Raw genomic sequence first — 19,955 nt, 5'->3', positions numbered from 1 at the left:
ACGATCTGATAGGTTCTTAATCCAATTGTTTTTGCTGGTCGCTAATTTGTCTGTCTCAGTCCTAATGTCTAGCTCGACCTCACCTGCATTCTTTTTGTTCAAAAGAATGTTGAACTTCTTGATTTGGCGTTCTTTGCTCTTCCTGTGCTGTGCTTCTTGTGCTGTCTGTGTAAAATCCAGCACTCTTTTGAAAGCTTCTTCAGGGAGTATGCTGGTTAATTTCTCCTGTAAAGTTCCTGTTCTGCCTTTCAATTTCGTCCAGGCGTGTTCCATAGTAGCTTTTTCTACTATGGAACACGCCTGGACGAATGAGGGATTACACCGGCATATTTCCAAGAATTTTGGGCCAAAAACCTTGGATTTAGTTCGGGAACTCTAATCTGTAGCCAGGAAACTAGCAGACAACAGGAATCACTTGAGGTTCAATCTTAGATGCAGACAGAACAACATGATCCCGAAGAGCCTGCAGATCAAATCACCGGTCAGAGGACACAGAGCAGAGAAGATTTGGAGAAGGAGCCTTATGCAGATGCTAAGTGAAAGGATCCAGGAAAACAACGTCAGAATTGATAAATTGAAAGGCAGAACAGGAACTTTACAGGAGAAATTAACCAGCATACTCCCTGAAGAAGCTTTCAAAAGAGTGCTGGATTTTACACAGACAGCACAAGAAGCACAGCACAGGAAGAGCAAAGAACGCCAAATCAAGAAGTTCAACATTCTTTTGAACAAAAAGAATGCAGGTGAGGTCGAGCTAGACATTAGGACTGAGACAGACAAATTAGCGACCAGCAAAAACAATTGGATTAAGAACCTATCAGATCGTGTTCTGACACAGGCAGAAAAGGAGGTGCTCTCTAAAGGGCTCAACTTTTCTGTCACCTCTAAACACATCCCTACAGAGGACTACATCACAGCCACTGAAACGGCAATTAGGAACAACAAAATGACTGAATCGGAGGCTACAGACCTGAGGTTACGTGTCACAGCGACCCTGAAGAGTGCCAAACCACCGCCTTCAAATATCATAGCTGAAGAGAGGAAAGCACTTTCAGCACTGGAAAAAGATCATAGCATCAACATCCTCCCAGCAGACAAGGGACGTTGCACTGTGATTCTCAACGCAGCTGATTACGAAGCCAAAGTCCACACCCTCCTCGAGGACACGACCACATACGAGCGCTTGAAAAGAGATCCGACCAGTGGATACAAGAAGAAAGTGATAGACTGTTTACAAAGGCTGGAAAAAGAGGAAGCGATAGACCGGCCTCTGTATTACAGACTGTATCCTGGTGAAGCCATGCCTTGCATTTATGGCCTTCCAAAAATACACAAAAAGGAGGTTCCACTCAGACCCATAGTGTGCAGCACAGATTCCATCACCTACAATGTGGCCAAGCATTTAACAACTATATTGGCTCCGCTTGTGGGGAATTCGGAACATCATGTGGAAAACACGCACAACTTTGTGGATAAAGTGAAACATCTCCAACTGGACCCAGATGACCTCATGGTTTCATATGATGTGGTGTCCCTGTTCACCTGCATCCCGACCACTGATGCAGTAGCAGCAGTGAGGACCAGACTGCAGGAAGACACCACCCTACAGGAAAGGACCAAACTGACACCTGAACACATATGTAAACTGTTGGACATCTGTCTGAACACCACTTACTTTCAATTCCGGGGACAATTTTACAGACAGATTCATGGCTGTGCCATGGGCTCGCCCGTCTCTCCCATAGTGGCCAACCTGTACATGGAGCACTTTGAGAAGAAGGCACTGTCCTCATTCTCAGGCATAGCTCCAAAACTGTGGCTCCGCTATGTCGATGATACTTTTGTAACAATCAAGAAACAAGAGGTGGAAACCTTCTCTGATCACATCAATGCGGTGGACCCACATATTAGGTTTACAAGAGAAGACGCTAAGGAGAATCGCTTGGCCTTTCTTGATTGTTCCACGATCAGAGGAGAGGACGGGAAACTCCAAATAGAAGTATATAGGAAACCTACACACACGGACCAGTATCTGCTCTTTGGTTCCAACCACCCACTACAGCACAAGCTGGGGGTGATCAGAACCTTACAACACAGAGCTCAAGGTGTGCCCACCAGCTCAGAGGGCAAGAAGAAAGAGGAAAAACATGTCCGAAATGCCCTCTCAGCCTGTGGTTACCCCGCTTGGGCTCTCAACAGAGTGAAGAGAACCAAGAAGCAGGACAAAAGGGAAACTGAACAGAGAAGGAAGGGTGTTTCTATCCCTTATGTGTCTGGCCTGTCGGAAAAACTGCAGAGAATTTTTAGACAACACGACGTCCCTGTTTATTTTAAACCAGGCAACACTTTAAGACAAAAACTGGTTCACCCAAAGGACAAGTTGCCGACTCAAAAACAGAGCAATGTAGTTTATTCGATCCAATGCAGTGAAGAAAGTTGTAAAGAACGTTACATAGGTGAGACGAAACAGCCTCTACACAAGAGGCTTTATCAGCACAGAAGAAATACTAGTTCAGGACCTCAGAGCGCCGTGCATCTCCATCTTGAAGCCTCTAATCACTCGTTTGAAGACGGTGAGGTGAAGGTTTTAAGCAGGGAGAAAAGATGGTTTGAAAGAGGAGTCAAGGAAGCTATTTTTGTTAAAAAAGAAAGACCTTCTTTAAACAGAAATGGAGGGCTTAGGTTTCATCTTCCTGTTATTTATAATGGGATTCTGAACCCCTGGAAAGGTAAAGGACATTCAGATGCTAATCAGGTACTCAGGGTGGTTGAGCCAGGGTCTCACAAAGACAAAGAGGTTTCTAATAGCCCATTAAGATTCTGAATAGGCTAGCTCGTTAGATACAAGGGGGGAGTTTCTGTTGAAACAAACAACTCTTTCTACTTCAGGAAGGCTCCTCCCAATGGGCGGGTCTTACCACAGAACAGTATTAATATCGGAGTTCTCGACCTAAATTCTGTTATTGACAATGACTCTTGGATGAGAGTCGAAACGTCTATTTTTTCAAACTGAGTCCAGATGACTACAACTGAAGCTTTTTCTACTATGGAACACGCCTGGACGAATGAGGGATTACACCGACATATTTCCTTAATAAGTTAAGGAAATTATGAGTTTCATAATTTTGTACTGTTCTGTTGGCCTAAAAATATTTGTTTTGTGTTTTAGAAAAAGAGACCAAACACTCCTCCAAAGACAAGAAGAAAAAGAAGAAGAAAAGCAAAGAGGTGAGTGAAAAAGAAGAAGCAGGAGCAAACTAAACCTCTATGAATCGTCTTGGTAGAGTACATTTTACAGTGCCTCCTAACAAGAAGGTTCCGTGTGCTTTTCCATAGGCATGGAAATTGAACACAATAAAATAAATGCATAAATAAATGATAAAGATATGCAGATCTCTGTTCACTCTTTTGGGCTTTTTGCTCCTTGGAAACCTGGCAACCCTGTGAAAGTCCTGACCAAGAGCTGCTCCCGACTGGTCTCCACAGCAGCCTTGTTTGTGAAACTTCAAAAGATTAGCTCTTCATCTCTTAAATCGTTCTTTTTCAGGAGGATGAGAAAAGCAAGAAGAAACACAAACACAAGAAAAAGGAGAAGGAGGAGTCTGGAGCCGGCGACGATAAGGAAAAAAAGAAGAAGAAATCCCGGAGTAAGAAATCCGAGGTGGACGAGCTGGAGGACTTTCTGGGCGGCGGCGGGACGGCGGCCGCCAAACACGACGACGGAGACTACGAGGAGCTTTAGAATCGGCTCCAGTCTGGAAATGATCGCGGGACGCCTCTTAGATCCACTTATGGCTGGTACGTGCATTTAAAAAAGAAAAAGAATAAAACGCATCTCCAAGCCATACGCAATACGCAACGGCCGCCAACTCTTCATCCAGGTAACAGACTGCGACCGGGATTGGGTCTGTGCTTTTTTTTGACTACATTTCCCATCATGCACTACAGCCGTCACTTCCATCGCGACCAATAAGAGGCGAAGAGGAGGCCCGGACGTACTGTAGAGACTGGAATTTAAAATTTGAGCAGCCGCAAGCCCCTTTTAAACTGCTTATTACAACCGTCTGGTCTGTATTCATATCATTATACACTTTTAAGAAGAGAAAATCTATCATTTATCGAGACAAAATCTGCATTTATTCATCATCCTGGGTTTGTGCAATTAATTGACTTTCAGGTGTTGCTGTCATTACTATGAATATGATTATTGCTCTAATCGATGACAAAAAGGATTAACGTGATCTTTTCAGTGCGTTCAATGTGTTCACGCGTTTCCTTTTCTACTTGTAGAGTTATTAGACCAAACTGATGAAAATACGGCAAATGCGCCAGAGTTTATGCAAAAATAACTATTAAAAGAGAAGTCGAGATTAAAGTCGTCATTCACTCCCAAATCTTAAGCTGACTCGCTCCATAACTTCTCATTTTCACTGCTGTTCCTAATAAATCCTAATAAAATAATCAGCCGACTAAGACACAATGATGATAAAACAGAATAATTGACTAAACTAAGGATGTTAAAGACCTACAACCGTTTATTTCTTTAAGTATGTCACACTTTAATTTCATCTGTTCTTCTCTCTATTCACTCAAACTATCATTTTTCTCATGTAAAAAACTATTGTAAATATACATCAGATGATCAACAGGCACCTAAAAGCGTATTGTTTGTATATTTGGAGACATTTTAAGGCATTTTATTCACGTTTTTGAGTTTGAAATACACGCCATTGACAGTACGTCCCCTTGTGCTACTGAGAAATCACTACAACTACCTTTTGCATCGCCGTGGCACATATCGAGCACTGTTTTCATACTTCACAGCACAAATTTGTCTCTATAAATAAGACACTCCATTCGTCAACTTGACTTTTATGTTGCGGTACATTTTAGGTTTACAAATTCACGCTAAAAACGTTTTAAAAGGGGCTCCGGTTCAGCTGCCGTTTTACTCCTGTGAGCCGCTGTAAATATACGGTTACATTTAGTCTGAATGTTGTGTGGTGGGAGCATGCACTAAGCAAGGACTGAATCCTACGTGTTGTTATACTTTCCTTTATTTAAATGGTTGATGGCTGATGTTTGTCCAGTTTTAGTGTCCCGTGTCCGAAAAAGACAGAATTATTTCCATTTTGTAACTTATGTATAAAATGACATCCTTTTAAAGAAAGTAAATCCAAACTAAACGAGCCCAATAGAGACTTTTAATTAACTTTTGGGGATTAATTCATGTGCGTGTTTGTTTTGAAGCAGAGCACTCCATTTTGGTGGAAAGAATAAAAATGTTTGTTACAAAAGTGTCTATATATGAGATACTTCAACTCTTATTCCCTTCTAATGCTGATTTTCAACCCTAAATTCAAGCACTCCTCCGTTAAATATATCGTTCTAAAGCAATATTTTCCACCCTGAATTACTTATTTAATCAGTAAATAAATAAATTTACCATAATAGGCCCTGTTGTGATTTCAAATTGCCCTGTATTTCAGAGTAAAGTCAGACATGGTCAAAATGGCTCGTCACCACTCGAATAAATAAACTCAAAATGTTGAAAGGATGGAGACGTATTATTGCTGCGCGCTGAAGTGTTGCCCGTTTAGTTTGGATGTGCTTTTTTTGTCCACATTTTGAACCCAGTATCTTCCTGTTCTCTGCAAATGCCTTAAAGGAGGTTCAAACGGCGCGTCTCGTGTTGAAGCATTAAAAGTGTTCTTAATGTAAACTGTTTTTAACTGTGACGCTCCATAAACCAGTGTGAGTTACGGTTTACCCTCGCCGTCAATTTGATTTTGTCATTTTTATTTGGGTTTGTTTTAAAATGTCTTTAAAAATGTTTATTGGATTTTACCTCCCTTGACTGTATATTTTTGATAGACAGCGGAACTCGTATTAAATGCAGTGTGTTTGGATTCACAACATAAGGTCTTCTGGCCCAAAGGCTTTATTTGAAAGAACTTCTAAAGCAAGACATTATGTGAGAATAGGCTCTTTTCACGATTTACTTCTTGTTCCGTTCGTTTTCTGTGGGTGTTTTTATCTCAAAGCTAAACACAGACATGCATTAACTGACTAACTTGTCAAAAACACTTTATTTAGCATTCTATGTGCTTTTATCAACAAGTTAGTTCAGTTTTTCCTGTTATTTGAACATTAGTGATTACATTTGTTGTGTGTTAGCATTAGCTTAGCGACAAAAACACTTATAAACACATAGTATACGTCTCCAGGTGAAGTATTTACATGGTACGTAAAGGTCTTAACACGCTGCCTGTGATTATCCATCTGGACCTGGCTCTCCGCTTTGTCGTCATTATTTATTGATTTATTTTAGCAAAACTGTAAATTCTCCATAAGGAATGAATGGAGCAGGAAGTGGAACTCCGCAGTTTTAAGGCAACAGGAAGTAGCTGCTCTGTTTCGTAAAAAAGGGAGACATTTGGTCAAAGAAGCTGAGAAGCAAACCTGCAACGCCGAGGTGGTGACAAACGCATAAGTGCAATGACCAAAACTACTGCACCACCGGCGAGTTGGGCTGGTTACAAGGTTCCACTCGATCATGACATGGTAATGAGAAAATCAAAAATACCAAATACAGAACGATACTGACTAGGATTTACTTTAAAACTTGCTGTGAAGTTTTTTTTAAATACTTATTTTTTTTAATACTTCACATATATTAAATGTTTAGTTCAATTCAAGCTGTGATGGAGCAGATTATTAACAATTATTGTGTTTCCCTTCAGCTCAAATTGTTTATCATAGAGAAGTTTCAATGCATTTTAAAACAAACTGTTTGTCAATATCTAATTGCGATCTTTGCCATGGTATTACATTATTATTGTATCAAAACAAAAATCACTGTTTCCCCCATCACTATGATGAAGTCAGCTAGTGGCAATTTGTGGTACTGCAACAAAAAACTGATGAGTGACACACAAATACTGTATATATCATAAAATTGTAAACTTATCCCGTGTGGGCTCATCCAATACATGTTTGTTTGTTTGTTTATTTTTCGGGTTCAAGTCTTGTTTTTATCTTTTATTCACTGACAACTGGTGCGCTGTTTCGATGTCTATCACCAATATATTTGTCCGTTGTACGATATGATATTGGTTAAATTACCCAAACAATTGCCAGCTGTGAAACGTTCCTTCACATGACGATAAAATGTAATGTGTTTTTAGACATGTTTTAACTAAAAGGACACTGCTTATCATTTTAATTCCTTTAAATAAAGCCGAAACACTCTTTTTAACAGTTTACAAATTGTGTGTGTGAAACTATGCAGCATTGGTCCCGTATTTTTGTGTCTTTGTCCGTGATCGAGGATAGATGCTGAAGGTTTCAACTGACGCATGAGACTCAAATGTAAAGTAAGAAAAGAATGTATAGAAGTAACGAATAAATAATATAATTGAAGATATTTTGGTCCAAAATGTAAGTTAAATTATTGAAATGGTTTCTGTGATGGTTAAATGCTTAGATTAAATAATTTTGGAGTATAGCTGGACATTTTGGACTAAAACTCGTTATATATTTTTCACCCCATGACATGTTTCATCTTTACACTATGTGTGAGTTTGCCTCTGTTTGTTTTGACCAATAAATACAAACTTATTTCTTCATATTCAGAGTTCAGTCTCTCCGTACTCGTGTATGTCTGGTCCTCTTTGACTTGAAGTCTTTTTTTTTTAAAGTTACTGTGGCTGTTCTGTCCAAAGACGTGTCCTCAATGCACAAAGATATTCTAAGAGCGTTACAGAACAAGAAAGGCTCATTTAAATCACACAAACAAATAAGTCAATATAATCATCATACAAGTCTTCTATAAAAAGTGACTAATTTTGATCATAATTGTTATCTTGACTACACAAACTCTAAAACACATACAACATACTATTTTATAAAAAAGACATGGCATTGTTCAAAAACGATAATAAACTGCCCAATACTGGACGGTCTTCATAAATATTCTCCATTTATTTGGTTGATATTGCATTTTAAAAACCTCAACGTTCAATTCCAAATAATTGTTTTAACTAGTTGACAAATTGAAAGGAAAAAATCGCTGACTAGTCGACAATTAAAATGTTGCTTTATGCAGTTTTAAAAAATAACGTTAGGTCAAGTATCTGCTATTACCGCAAACGTTTATTCAGTTTTAACAAGTCTATTACATTTTAACTTTTGTGCCACCAACTGCAAAGGTCAGTTTATAACTCGTATCCATTACGGCCTTATTATGAATGCTTGTTTTTGTGTTATTGAAGCGCGAGTCCAATCTTCTGTAAAACGCACGGTCATTGGTTCCGCCGCAGCCAATCAGAGAAGCCGTGGTTCACTTCACTTCCGGTGTCCATGTGAGATTTGCTATAGAAAAATCATGGTAAGTAAAAGCTACGTTTAGGTCGTTTTTTTTAGTTAGTTTGACTTTTCAAACTGCGGGCTTTAACTTTGATGTTGTTCTTAAAATAAGTCAAAAGTTTGATTGTATTTGAATGTTGTCAGTGAGGTTTTATTACTGAATCGTGGGAGTCAAAGTAAACACGCTTGATTATTTAAAACGTGAGACTCGTGTTGCTACTGGTTAGATGTTTTTACGATTTATGTATTCGCATCAGGAATTTCATGGTTTTAGTGGGATGAATTCAACAAAAGCCAAGAAAATGTTCAGTCATTAAATTAAGGGATTTTCTGAACACTCGAGGCTCAGATGCAGGACAGAACAGGATTAGCTCAAACATGCAAGAATCAATCAAAATACAACTTGAAGTAAACTAATGATGAAGACACACTTGTACATTGTCATAAAACATAGAAAATAAATAACCGAACAACCATTTTGAATATCAATAAATGGTACAAAGGAAATGAAGAAGCAGGTCGAGACAGCTGCCCTTTATTTTGGACTTTTTCCATTTACCGTGTAGAAGGAAAGACTCCACTCCATAAACATCTATAGAAAATATCGCCCAGTGGTCGAGACACATGTTTGACAGCCAGTTTTCAAGAGCCAACCAGAGGACATGTTGCCGGATATAATGTGTAAAGATTTTGTACCTTTTCAACATTAATAGTTGACGAGTTGATGCTTGTCTTCCATATTAACATCTTTACATCCTTTCTCACTTTTAAGGAGAGGTGGAATACTCCTTATCCAAAGATTTTAGTATTATACTTTTTTGAGTAGATTTTTACTACTGTACTAAGTTGTGCAAGTGCATATCATTCTAGTCGTGTAAAAGTCACACTTGTCTCACTGCTGTCTCTGCTCTTTTTTACACTCACAAACACACACACACACCACTACATCGCCCACTCTGATTGGCCAGAGCTCAGAGAATTTTGATTACTTTTTAAATCAACTCTATTCAGTTTAAACTATTTCCTTTTTAATATATTTTTTTTAAATTTATAATTCTAAAACGCTTCTAAAACTGCTTTTCTGAATAGTATTTTTCATGTATACTTTTATACTTACTTTTATAGCTTCGTCGAGAGGCCCGACTGAGGAAAGAGTATTTGTACAGGAAAGCCCAGGAAGACCGCCTCCGGACTATAGAAGAGAAGAAGCAGAAGCTGAAAGGAGCCCTCGACGGTAGTTTTTAACCAAAGCATTTAAGACTGACTGTTACTCACGGCTCACGCACTCAAATGTCATTGTTAAAATATCTCATTGCAGAAAATCGTCTTCTTCCCACTGAGGTGCGCAAGGATGCTCTGCAGCTACAGCAACTCCTGGAGTACGATGACGAAGGAGCAGAAGGCGAGTCTGACGCTTTGTTAAATCTGTCTTTTATAGTCGAGCAAGTCATGGAGGAAATTATACGATCACAGGTTTATAGAGCCACTGGAGAAGGTATAAATGTCTATTGGAGCTCTATGGATTTGACTACATTCTGTAAATTGTAATAATCGCGAACAAAGCCTTTGTTTCTAGTGCCATGAGAATTGTCCAGGTCTTTTGAAAATGTTACAATTCCCCTGACTTATATTTACTGTGATTCAGCAAAGTCCTCAAATCTCATCCTGTGCGAACGTCTGTGATTCTGATGCTAATATTGATTTTAAAATGTCTCTACGGTTAATTAAAGGTTTAACATGAGGTAAGTAAATGAATAAAAATAAATAAGGTAGTGCATCAATCAATTTTGTCAATTTTTAGGTTGAGTCAAGCTGAGGTTTTTTCCCCATTGTGCGTATGTTGGTTATGATATTAGTCCAGTCCTTGCGGTCATATTTTTCAGACGTTCCTAGGATAAACTAATCCCGTGCAAATAGAGCTTTATACTTGAAGTTTGTTAAAGATCCACATATCAATCGTAAACGCCTCTCACTGTTGCTTCACAGCATGTGCATGTATATGTCCTTTTGCACTGTTTGTTTTGCATTAATTATGTGTTTTTTAAATAGTTGTCTAACTTTGCGCAGGCGTCCCCTCCCACATGGACGACGAGTACAAATGGGCCGGAGTGGAAGACCCCAAGGTCATGGTCACCACGTCCCGAGACCCCAGCTCCAGGCTCAAAATGTTCGCCAAGGTCAGATTTCTGCTTGATTTTGGAGATTTTCTGTCCTTACTGCTGGAGGAGTGGTCTCTATGGGCAACAGTGAAATGGAGAAGCAGATGAAATAATGTTCACAGGGATTTGGCAACTGGATAACTGATTTTACTGCTGAAACCGCATACAACTATAGCACAACAAATACATTGATGGTAATTATGTCCCCAATATTAACTTAAAGGACACATTATGCAGAATAAACTTTTAGGAGTGTTTAACCATTGTTAATCTCCCTTCTCATTTAAACACTAATTGGATTAATTCATTACACATCGATCTGCTTTATATCATGTTTTAGCGGTGAGACTTTTCCCTCAGAAGTGCCGAGGCCAAAGTGGGCATAAGGTGAAAGTGGACAAAAGCACAATAGATCCCAATTCCAATGATAATAAACGTTAAACTACCATTTTTAAAATTCATGAGAAGTTCTCCTGTCTTTCTAGTTATGACTTAGTTTGGTTCGATAGCTCTTGTAGTAAATATTTATCATAGTTTTCCTTCTGTTAAAGTTGAAGTTTGTAAAGACATTTTGAACAATAAAAGTTAAGAATGACAGGAAGTAGAGCTGAATCCCTCTGTGATGTCATCAATATGAGACGTGCCGTTGGAAACAGACAGTTTACACTTAACTGACACACTTTTCTTACAGTTTAAACCTTCATTCAAAGATATGTGATATGGTATTATTGTTAGTCAAATCATAACTATTGTTTAATTTATATGGATTTTGGCTCTTGTTTACCATCAGGTCACACACATTTTGTGCTCATGTCCAACCAGGAAGTACAATTATAAACTTCACAATAAAGGGCCAAATTGTGGACAAATGGGCAAAACATTTAGAAAAATAAAAGTAAAAGACTACAATCGTGTAAGTTTTTAGTGAAATGTTCAGTTTAACCCGTCATATAGACTTTAAAATGTTTTACTTCGCACAGGTGTTAATGTCAAAGAGAATCCATATGTTTACTATTTGAAACCGTTTGGTGCGTCGCAGGAGGTGAAGCTGATGTTCCCGGGGGCCCAGCGCATGAACAGGGGGAACCACGAGATTGCCTCTTTGGTCCGAGCCTGCAAAGCCAACAACGTCACGGACCTGGCCATCATCCACGAGACGAGGGGGCAGCCGGGTGAGCTGCGCCTTCTAAGAAACCCAGAAAAATACTTTTAATCTTGAATTTTAGTGTTGCAATTATTGTGATTTTGCCGTTTTACAGTAAAATTCACTGTTATTTATACATAAAACAAAAGTGAAATACTTAATTTCCTTTTGGTTTTAATACACAGTAATGTATTATCCAGTATCCAATAGTCTGTGACCAGCTTTTGTGAACTTTCTGAATGCGAAAGTGAAGTAATTGTGATATAAACATCTACATAAAAAGCCCTAGTTTTTGGAGTAAAAATTTAAATTTAAATTACTTATTTTTGTTTCTCAAGAGGTCACAATTATTAGTTTTTAGGTCTTAGGATTCTGTTGTGACCTTAATATTCACTATTATCAATCAACCGTTGTGTGCTATTGTTGTGTTTATCTGTTGGAAAGTGAAAATCATTTCAGTTTGTGTTCATCAATAACTGTAAGGAAATCTATCTTTGGATCCACTTTTATGCATTAAGTCCTTAGAGATCATATTATTTTTTTTCCCATTTCATATTCTACCCTAAAGGTATATTTGATAATAAGTGAGCGATGGGTGGGTGTTAACTGTGGGTTAAAGTGTGTGGTTTAACCTGTCGTACAGACATGAACATCTCTCTGAGCGACACGACTTGTTTTGGTGTCTGTTTGTGCGTCTGAAGCGTCTCCCTTTTGTCCGGCCCCTCGCAGATGGACTGGTGGTGTGCCACTTGCCGTTCGGCCCCACGGCGTATTTCACGCTGTACAACGTGGTGATGAGACACGATGTTCCCGACATAGGCACCATGTCCGAGGCCAGTCCGCACCTCGTCTTCCACAACTTCACCTCACGCCTGGGGAAGCGGGTGAGTGCCGCTGACGTCCCCCTCTCTCACACGGACTCATCTTTACACAATCCACTCACTTTTAACCTGTTTGTATCGTCCTTGACTACATCGAAATGTAGATTATAATGTTAATGTTTTTGAAGATATGCAGAATTTGAGTATCGAGTATATAGTTAAAGAAAGCTACTAAAAGGCGATTAAAAAGGAAAATAAAATATCATAAAAGGGTTTAAGGTGATATTTCATTTGTCACAGGTTTAAAGACATGTTTTAACACATTTACTATCTATTTATCTACACATAATATTGTATTGAATATTGTTTTCAGGATACTCAAAAAAATATAAAAATAAAGATGTTTTTTTGTTGTTGTCAATATCACCTTGCCCTAATCTTTACTATTCTTTATTTTTTACATATTGACTAATGAAGTTCCTTTTTTCCCCCCATTTTTTGTCCAGCTGATGAAGATAGTAACTATCAAACTCCTGTGAATGTAAAATATAAAAAAGCTAGAACACTTTCAGTCTGATCAACCATTCTGGGAAGAATTGAGGTCAATTTGTTCTCCAAAACCACACAAAAAATAATAAATAAATGAATGCTAGATAAAAACAAACATTTTTTTCCTCCCTAAATCTCAGTTTTTAGTCAAATTTAGCTTCAGCTTTAAAAAAAAAAAAAAAGAAGAAATAAAGATCTTGTTTCCACTTATAATGAGTTAATCCAACATCAGAGGCCAAAACGACTGCATCGTTATGAACACGCAAGACTTTAGATTTAATTATCAATGTCTTTCTTCACACTCAATGACACTGTACAAAGGATACATTATATAATTTTATTGAATATTTTCACCTTTTTCTCATTGCAAAATACTGCAAAGAATACCCAACAGCGCCACAAAATCCTCTTCTTAACGCAGTCATTTTAGCCTTCGTACGTTTTGTCAAATATTCTGAAACCCGATGATTCCACTGCTTCTTTTCCGTCATTTAATCCTTAACTCTGCTCGTAGGTTTCGAATATCCTCAAGTATCTGTTTCCAGTTCCCAAAGAGGACAGCCGGCGCGTCATCACGTTTGCAAATCAGGAGGACTACATCTCCTTCAGGTCAGATATCTGCACGTTTTAGAGGACAAATCTGAACTGCGACAACATTCGTGTTTATAGAGGTTAAATATGTAAATAAAACGTTGAATGAAATAAAATGTCAATCGATATCGATCAAATATTAGGTTTTGTGCCTATTAACAAACCTTGAGCAACGTACAAATAAATGTACCCACGTCTGCCATTTGTTTCCCACTGTAAATCAATAAAAATGTGTATTCCAGACATCACACATACAAGAAAACTGACCACAAGAATGTAGAGCTGACAGAAGTAGGGCCCAGGTTTGAAATGAAGTGTAAGTATGAAGCCATTTGCTGAAAAATCGAGGCTCTGTTCTACGATAACTAAACCTTCTTCTTCTTCGTTCTTTAGTGTACATGATCAAACTGGGGACCCTGGAGAACGAGAGCACGGCGGACGTGGAGTGGCGACATCATGCGTACACACACACATCAAAGAAGAAAAGGTTTCTCAGTCTGGAATAAATGTGATTTATTTTTGGATGTAACTTGTGTGTCTTTTTACAACTTATTTTATATTAGGTTAATTTTGTCATTAAAACATCAGCTCAACTGTTTCAATTTCGCTCCTTTTACCTCTTTTTAATGTTTCCTATTGATTGTAAAGTGCAATAGTACTTTTTGAAAAAAATGTTTTTGGACTTTATACTTTAGCTCCTATTTGAGTAGCCTTTTTTATGAAGTAGCGGCACACTAACTTCCTCTTCCCACTATGAGTAAATCTACAGGTGACAAAAGCATTATGTTGACATTATCAAATTATTTGAATATTCTAATATTAGTATCTAAATTGTGGGAAATGTGAATTTGAAGAGTGTAGAATACTCCGTGAGGTAGAGCCAACATGCTGCCATTGCAAGGGGAATCACAGAGTCGGATCATCTGTTTGTCCAAGAAGGAAACAGGAAGATCAGCTTGATAATCTGAGGAAAGAAAATAAAATCTCATATTCTGAAGCTGGTCGAGACGTTGCGTGACGAGAGAAAGAAGAAACGAGGACTTCATCAAACTGAAGAAAAAGTTTCTCTTGGCATTTATTTCTATGATCCTTAATTGCTCAGTTGGTCTACTATAGAAGTAGGACAGAGTTGACATGGTCCTTAATGCTGCCAAAATATTCCTAAAGGTGGATGCACCAATGAAATTTCCCCATGTGGGACAATAAAGGATTATCTTATCTTATCTTATTACTGGGAAAGATCTAAACTTTTGCGACCAGAACTCATCAGAGAATGTAAAGAACTACATACATGGTTTTGTTTTGCTTTTCTTTTTCACACTGTATGAGCACTTAGAACTAGCATATTCTCAACAGCAGGTGGCGGTAATTCGGTTTTTACCGCCATAAACCTCAGTGGAAGCAGAAGAAGATCCTATTATAATAGATCAGAAATAGATGTCAGAAGCAACAGCCATGGAAGCAACAACCGTGGATATATTATATTATCGGGTAACAACGCACTAACCGCATGGATCTATTAAAATATCCGTGCTTAGCCTGTACATGAAGAAGAAGAAGTGTTTCGATCTGCATCCGCTTCCGGACTCCGAAACTGCGCCAACACGCTCGTTTCAATACTGCCATCACGAGTAAAAAGTCTCAAAACGGATGATTCCTCTTCTGTGACATCCTCAAAGACCCCGTTTGTCCAGACATTGATCACTGTGGTCAGGAGGGACCAGTGGACTTACAGACATCACTCCAGACTGAGCGGTGAGCTGTTTGTTTCAGGTAGTTAGCCGCTGGCTAATACTAGTTTACATATTACGATGTGGCTATGCTAATAAACGTTGCAGACAACTGTTACCCAGCAACCATACTGAAAACAAGAGCCAAAATACATGTACATTACACAATATTTCTGATTTGACAAGCAATAATACCACATTACAATGATCACATTGTATTTACTGTGAAATATCTAAAAGGTAAATTAAAAAATGTTTAATCTGACCATTTCTATTTGGGATTAGACTCATTCACTTCTTGTATACAACAAAAATCTGCATTTTAACAGTATTAATTTTCGCTGCCCCCATCTGTATTAAATATGATTGGCCGGTAGAATGTTGTGATGTCATCTGAAACCCAGTAATTCCATTTTAAAACTCAGCACTACGTCTTATAATTTAAAATTCCTTTTTATCTTTCAAAGTTTATTCACAAACTGCTACCAAAACATCTGTCGTCTTTAGGTATCAACCTTTTCGTTTTTCATGACTATCTAACAGCGGAGAGGCAACAGCATGTGACGTCTTCAACATGTGACAACAAATAAGTCACATGACTGAAACGCATAGATAATGAATGTCTATGATCATATGCACATAACTGCCTTTTAACATAAATGCAAATCATGGTAGTTGCATGATTCCTGCATATAATCTGGAAAATAATACATGATGTCAGTGAATTTGTATCACAAAATTAATTGTGTTAAACCTTTATCCTTTTTTGGGACAGGAACAAGCCAAACCGTTAGAGGGAGTGAACCTTCAGACTCTGTTCTTTGGTCAAAGCTGTTCAAAGACTTTCTGCTGTCACTTCTGCATTTAACCTGCTCCTTCTGCAGTATCTGTAAGTATGACACACTTAAATCCAACAACAAACCAAACAATTAAACCATCTATTAGTCTTTTGGTCTACTTTTTTCATCTAAAATAAATATGAGCATTTATGGAAAACAACAGGCCAGTTCAGCCCCAATTTCTGATGAGAAATAAGTTCAAATTAGGCTGAAGACATTAGCTGTCAGATTCAAAGTTGTCATTGTGGAGGTTGAAACAATTAGAATGTGATTCTAATCAAACTATAGAAGACGCAGTAACAGTAGCTCTCCACATTGCACTTTGAGGATACAATCCTCTTTAAAGATTATATATATATATACTGTATTATTACAGATACTCCATTATATAATGCAGTTTTATATTTTTACTTAAATTTAAACCAACATAGAGTATGACAGAGACCCAAAAAGTGACATAAGATCTCCTCTAAATTGACTCGTATTGTCCAGCGTATGAGTCACTTTTGATCCAAAGTATTAAATAAGTACATTTTTACATAATGTTTGCATGTAATCTTTTCCGTTTTTCAATTTTCAGTAATAATTGGCCCGTTTTGCATTGTTTGTACATTTTTTGTAATGGCCGCCAAAAAATATGCTTCTAAAGTATCCGAGTCTCATAGTTCTGAAATCAAGTGGGATGTCAATGCTTACTCGTCTATTTCTGCTCTACGCAAACATGTATAAACTTTTTTTAAATTATGCATTATACGGCAGAAGCTCAGTGGCTGAGGATAGTGGTTTTAATCCTGCTCTCTACAGGTAGAGCGGTCAGATCCACTGGTTGGTGGTGGAATACTGCAGTTGTGTCCTTGGGTAAGACACTTAACCCGACTACCCCCAGTGTCTGTGTTAATGTGTTCCTTGAGTTAAAGGTTTTTTACTGCCTTGATGTGTGACTATTTTACCACCATTTACTATATAGCCTTAAAAGTACACCCTAAACTATCTTTTTTTTTAAAGTGTTTTTAGATGTATCAAAGTTTAAATAAAGACAAATACTTTTAAGGTTGAGCTTCTCTGGTCATATTCACAGCAGCTATTTTGGGTCAGAAAATAAGTCGAGGTTGTAGTAAAGAGGATGTTCTTGAGGTCGTTAAGCAGTCGATAAACTCTGAAGCCAAGATGAAGAGGAGGATGATTAAAACTACAGGTGCGTGACAGATCATGGGATAAAGGTCAATCAGGGCACTTGACCCGTGAGTTGACCGAGGGCCAGCAAAGTTACAAAGGCAGTGTTTTACCTCCTCATTTCTGGCAGAGGAACTCCTCAGAAAGAAGCTGACCTTTTGTGGGGACAAAAAGGTGGTACAAACAAGAGATGCCATCCAAACTCGTCCACACCAGCCAAGGTGAACTAACTCGGGTTGAAACCTTATGCCCTGGATTAGAATAGACGGGGCATGTTTGAGCTCTAATCCTCCTTGTTAGGTTTGTGCACCTTTTCCCTTATTTTTGTATTCAAATTTTCCCGTTCTGTTTCTTAGATTAGTTCTTTATTTACTCCTGTTTTTTGGTAGCCATTGTTTATTCTATCTTTTTATGCAGTTTTTTCAAAGGTTGGCTCCCAGCTTTGTTTTCCGCGCCGTGGAGCCTTTAAATGTGCTCGCTCTTTCACTGCACGCCAGGTTTCTTCTTCCTCTTTATCTCCTGATTCAATAAAAGAAGAAACCACAAGTTGAATGACATATTTGAACTCTTACAGTTGGTCTCCTGTGTCCTTTATACATATGTTTCCCTTATTTTGGGTCATAACACTCCTCTTCATCTTGGCTGCTGAAATGCTCTTCTTCGATCAGCTGCAATACAGCCTCAAGAGCCTCCTCTCATTTTCTCAAACCCAAATGGCAGCTCTGAAAATGACCAAAATAGTTCTATGCCTTTATTTACACTTTGATACATCTAAAAATATCAGCCACTTTTGTGACGGCCAATAGGAAGATAAATGTTGATCTTTGAGGTTCACTTGTTTTGACACTCATCTCTGAGCAGTTATGTGTTCACACAGGGGCCACAGGGGGGCAGTCACAGGGGGACAGTGTCTGTGCTGGACTCACTGAGAATCTTTACCTTCAGACCAACACAATCAAACATTTTTTGGTCTTATTTCTTTGGAATCCATCTTATTATATTGGTTTAATCAAAACTTGTGTTTGTATGGTAGTCAATTGAGATTTGCAGTGTTCTGTACATAAACCTCTCCCGTCAACCAAATATTTTTTCACTATGAGTGATTGTCATATACTAGGCTCCATTAAATTTAGCTCAAGTTTTTTCCGTGTACTTTTTATTGTTCAATCGGGATACTTTTAATATTGTTAGAAATAACCATCAGATTAATACAGTTTGCATATGTTCTGTGTAGAGAATAAGAAGATAATGAGATAATGCGTTATAAAAGCGGAAGAATATTAATATATGTGGATTTTATAGCCATTTCAAAATGGGGACCATCGAGGGTCCCGAAGATGACAAGTGTGGCTTTGTTACAAAAACCTCTCCTATTCAAAACACATGACCTATTGACATATACTATATACTATGTAATTCTGCTAAATAGTGCAATAAGGGATCAATGCACTATTGACCAATGTATAATGGGATGAGTGCAGTGTGTATATGTTTTAGTAAAATTTTGCAATATCGATTCATAAGGCATGAGATTGATTTCCCCCCATGAAGTTAACCCCAGTAGTCTTGTGCGTGGTGCAACAGTGACGCGTTTACGTCCGCTTGTCAAGCGTGCAAGACGCAGGTAAAACTCGGCTCAGCGAGCCGCCCCAACTCAAGTCTGACGTCCGGAACCATTTCGGATTTAAAACAACAAAGGACTAAGAGCCGGATAAAACCAAAGTGGTTTGCAAAATCTGCGACGCGGAGGTCAGTTATTGTAGAAATACTTACAAACACCAGAAACCACTTGACCAGGTATCACACTACGCTAACGTTAGCTTCCGACAACAAGCCGTCCGGGGCAAAACTAACGAAACTGAGGGAATCACTAACATTACCAGCCGATTCTCCGCGGGTCATAAAGATAACAGAGGCCATCGCAACTTTTGCCTGCAAAGATTTACGCCCGTACTCTGTAGTGGAACACGAAGGCTTCAAGCGGCTTGTTCATGCGCTAGATCCACACTACGTTATGGTGCAACATAAACATCTGACAAAGTTCTCCTCATGATGTACACGTGTGTGAAAGACGTCATCCTAACGAAGATGCAGTCTGCAGAGAGAGTCTGCATAACTTGTGACACCTAGACACCACGGTCAACGCAGTCGTACCCGACAGTGACCTGACGAGCCACACCGCTAATAACATAGCTAATATATTGACGGGGGCCATACAAGAGTGCGGGCTGACCAGCAAAGACCCAGCAGTCGTGACGGACAACGCTGCAAATAATGGTTGGTGCAGTAGAGATAATGCAGCTGATGCACGTCAAACACACTGAACTGAGCCTCTTAAGCAGGTCTAAAAACTACTTTATGTTTCAAACTTGAGACAGCTTTGTTTACAGCTCAAGTTTAAACTGTCCAATTTACAAGTTTGCACTTAAAACCAGTTTATGGTGAAAAGAAAAAATAAAGTACATTTGTATTTTGTAACACAGTTGAGCCATTTTCATTATTTAAATGCAGATTGAATTGTATCAGATCGAATCGTGATTAATCGATTCAGGACGTTATGAATCGAAATCGAATTGAATGAA

General features: G+C 38.4%; 3 protein-coding genes across 3 annotated transcripts in view; all 3 read left to right on the top strand.

The window, feature by feature from the left end:
* The window catches only part of rabl6b (RAB, member RAS oncogene family-like 6b), a 47,001-nt gene extending 43,239 nt beyond the window's left edge, over nucleotides 1-3,762 (top strand). Inside the window, exons 17-18 of the mRNA XM_072433008.1 lie at nucleotides 3,187-3,228; nucleotides 3,548-3,762. Of these exons, the coding sequence (XP_072289109.1) occupies nucleotides 3,187-3,228; nucleotides 3,548-3,742 (237 nt within the window). The 3' untranslated portion in view covers nucleotides 3,743-3,762. The remainder of the gene's footprint in view (nucleotides 1-3,186; nucleotides 3,229-3,547) is intronic.
* A 4,574-nt stretch (nucleotides 3,763-8,336) lies between these two features.
* On the top strand, nucleotides 8,337-14,155 carry imp4 (IMP U3 small nucleolar ribonucleoprotein 4). The gene is made up of 9 exons (XM_072433010.1): nucleotides 8,337-8,389; nucleotides 9,493-9,601; nucleotides 9,686-9,769; nucleotides 10,435-10,544; nucleotides 11,566-11,698; nucleotides 12,400-12,554; nucleotides 13,555-13,649; nucleotides 13,874-13,947; nucleotides 14,025-14,155. The coding sequence occupies exons 1-9, from the start codon at nucleotides 8,387-8,389 to the stop codon at nucleotides 14,135-14,137; spliced, it is 876 nt and encodes a 291-aa protein (XP_072289111.1). The 5' UTR covers nucleotides 8,337-8,386; the 3' UTR covers nucleotides 14,138-14,155.
* A 1,978-nt stretch (nucleotides 14,156-16,133) lies between these two features.
* Nucleotides 16,134-19,955, top strand: part of LOC140346734 (uncharacterized) — a 29,987-nt gene continuing 26,165 nt past the window's right edge. Inside the window, exon 1 of the mRNA XM_072432918.1 lies at nucleotides 16,134-16,250. The gene's annotated coding sequence lies outside the window, so the exon portion shown is untranslated. The remainder of the gene's footprint in view (nucleotides 16,251-19,955) is intronic.

This window comes from Eucyclogobius newberryi, unplaced genomic scaffold (genome assembly GCF_026437365.1).
Source record: "Eucyclogobius newberryi isolate DKJ021-1_F unplaced genomic scaffold, fEucNew1.0.hap1 SCAF_6, whole genome shotgun sequence".
Lineage (NCBI taxonomy): Eukaryota > Metazoa > Chordata > Actinopteri > Gobiiformes > Gobiidae > Eucyclogobius > Eucyclogobius newberryi.
Note: the sequence above shows the minus strand (reverse complement) of the source record. Positions and strands in the feature narration are given on the sequence as shown.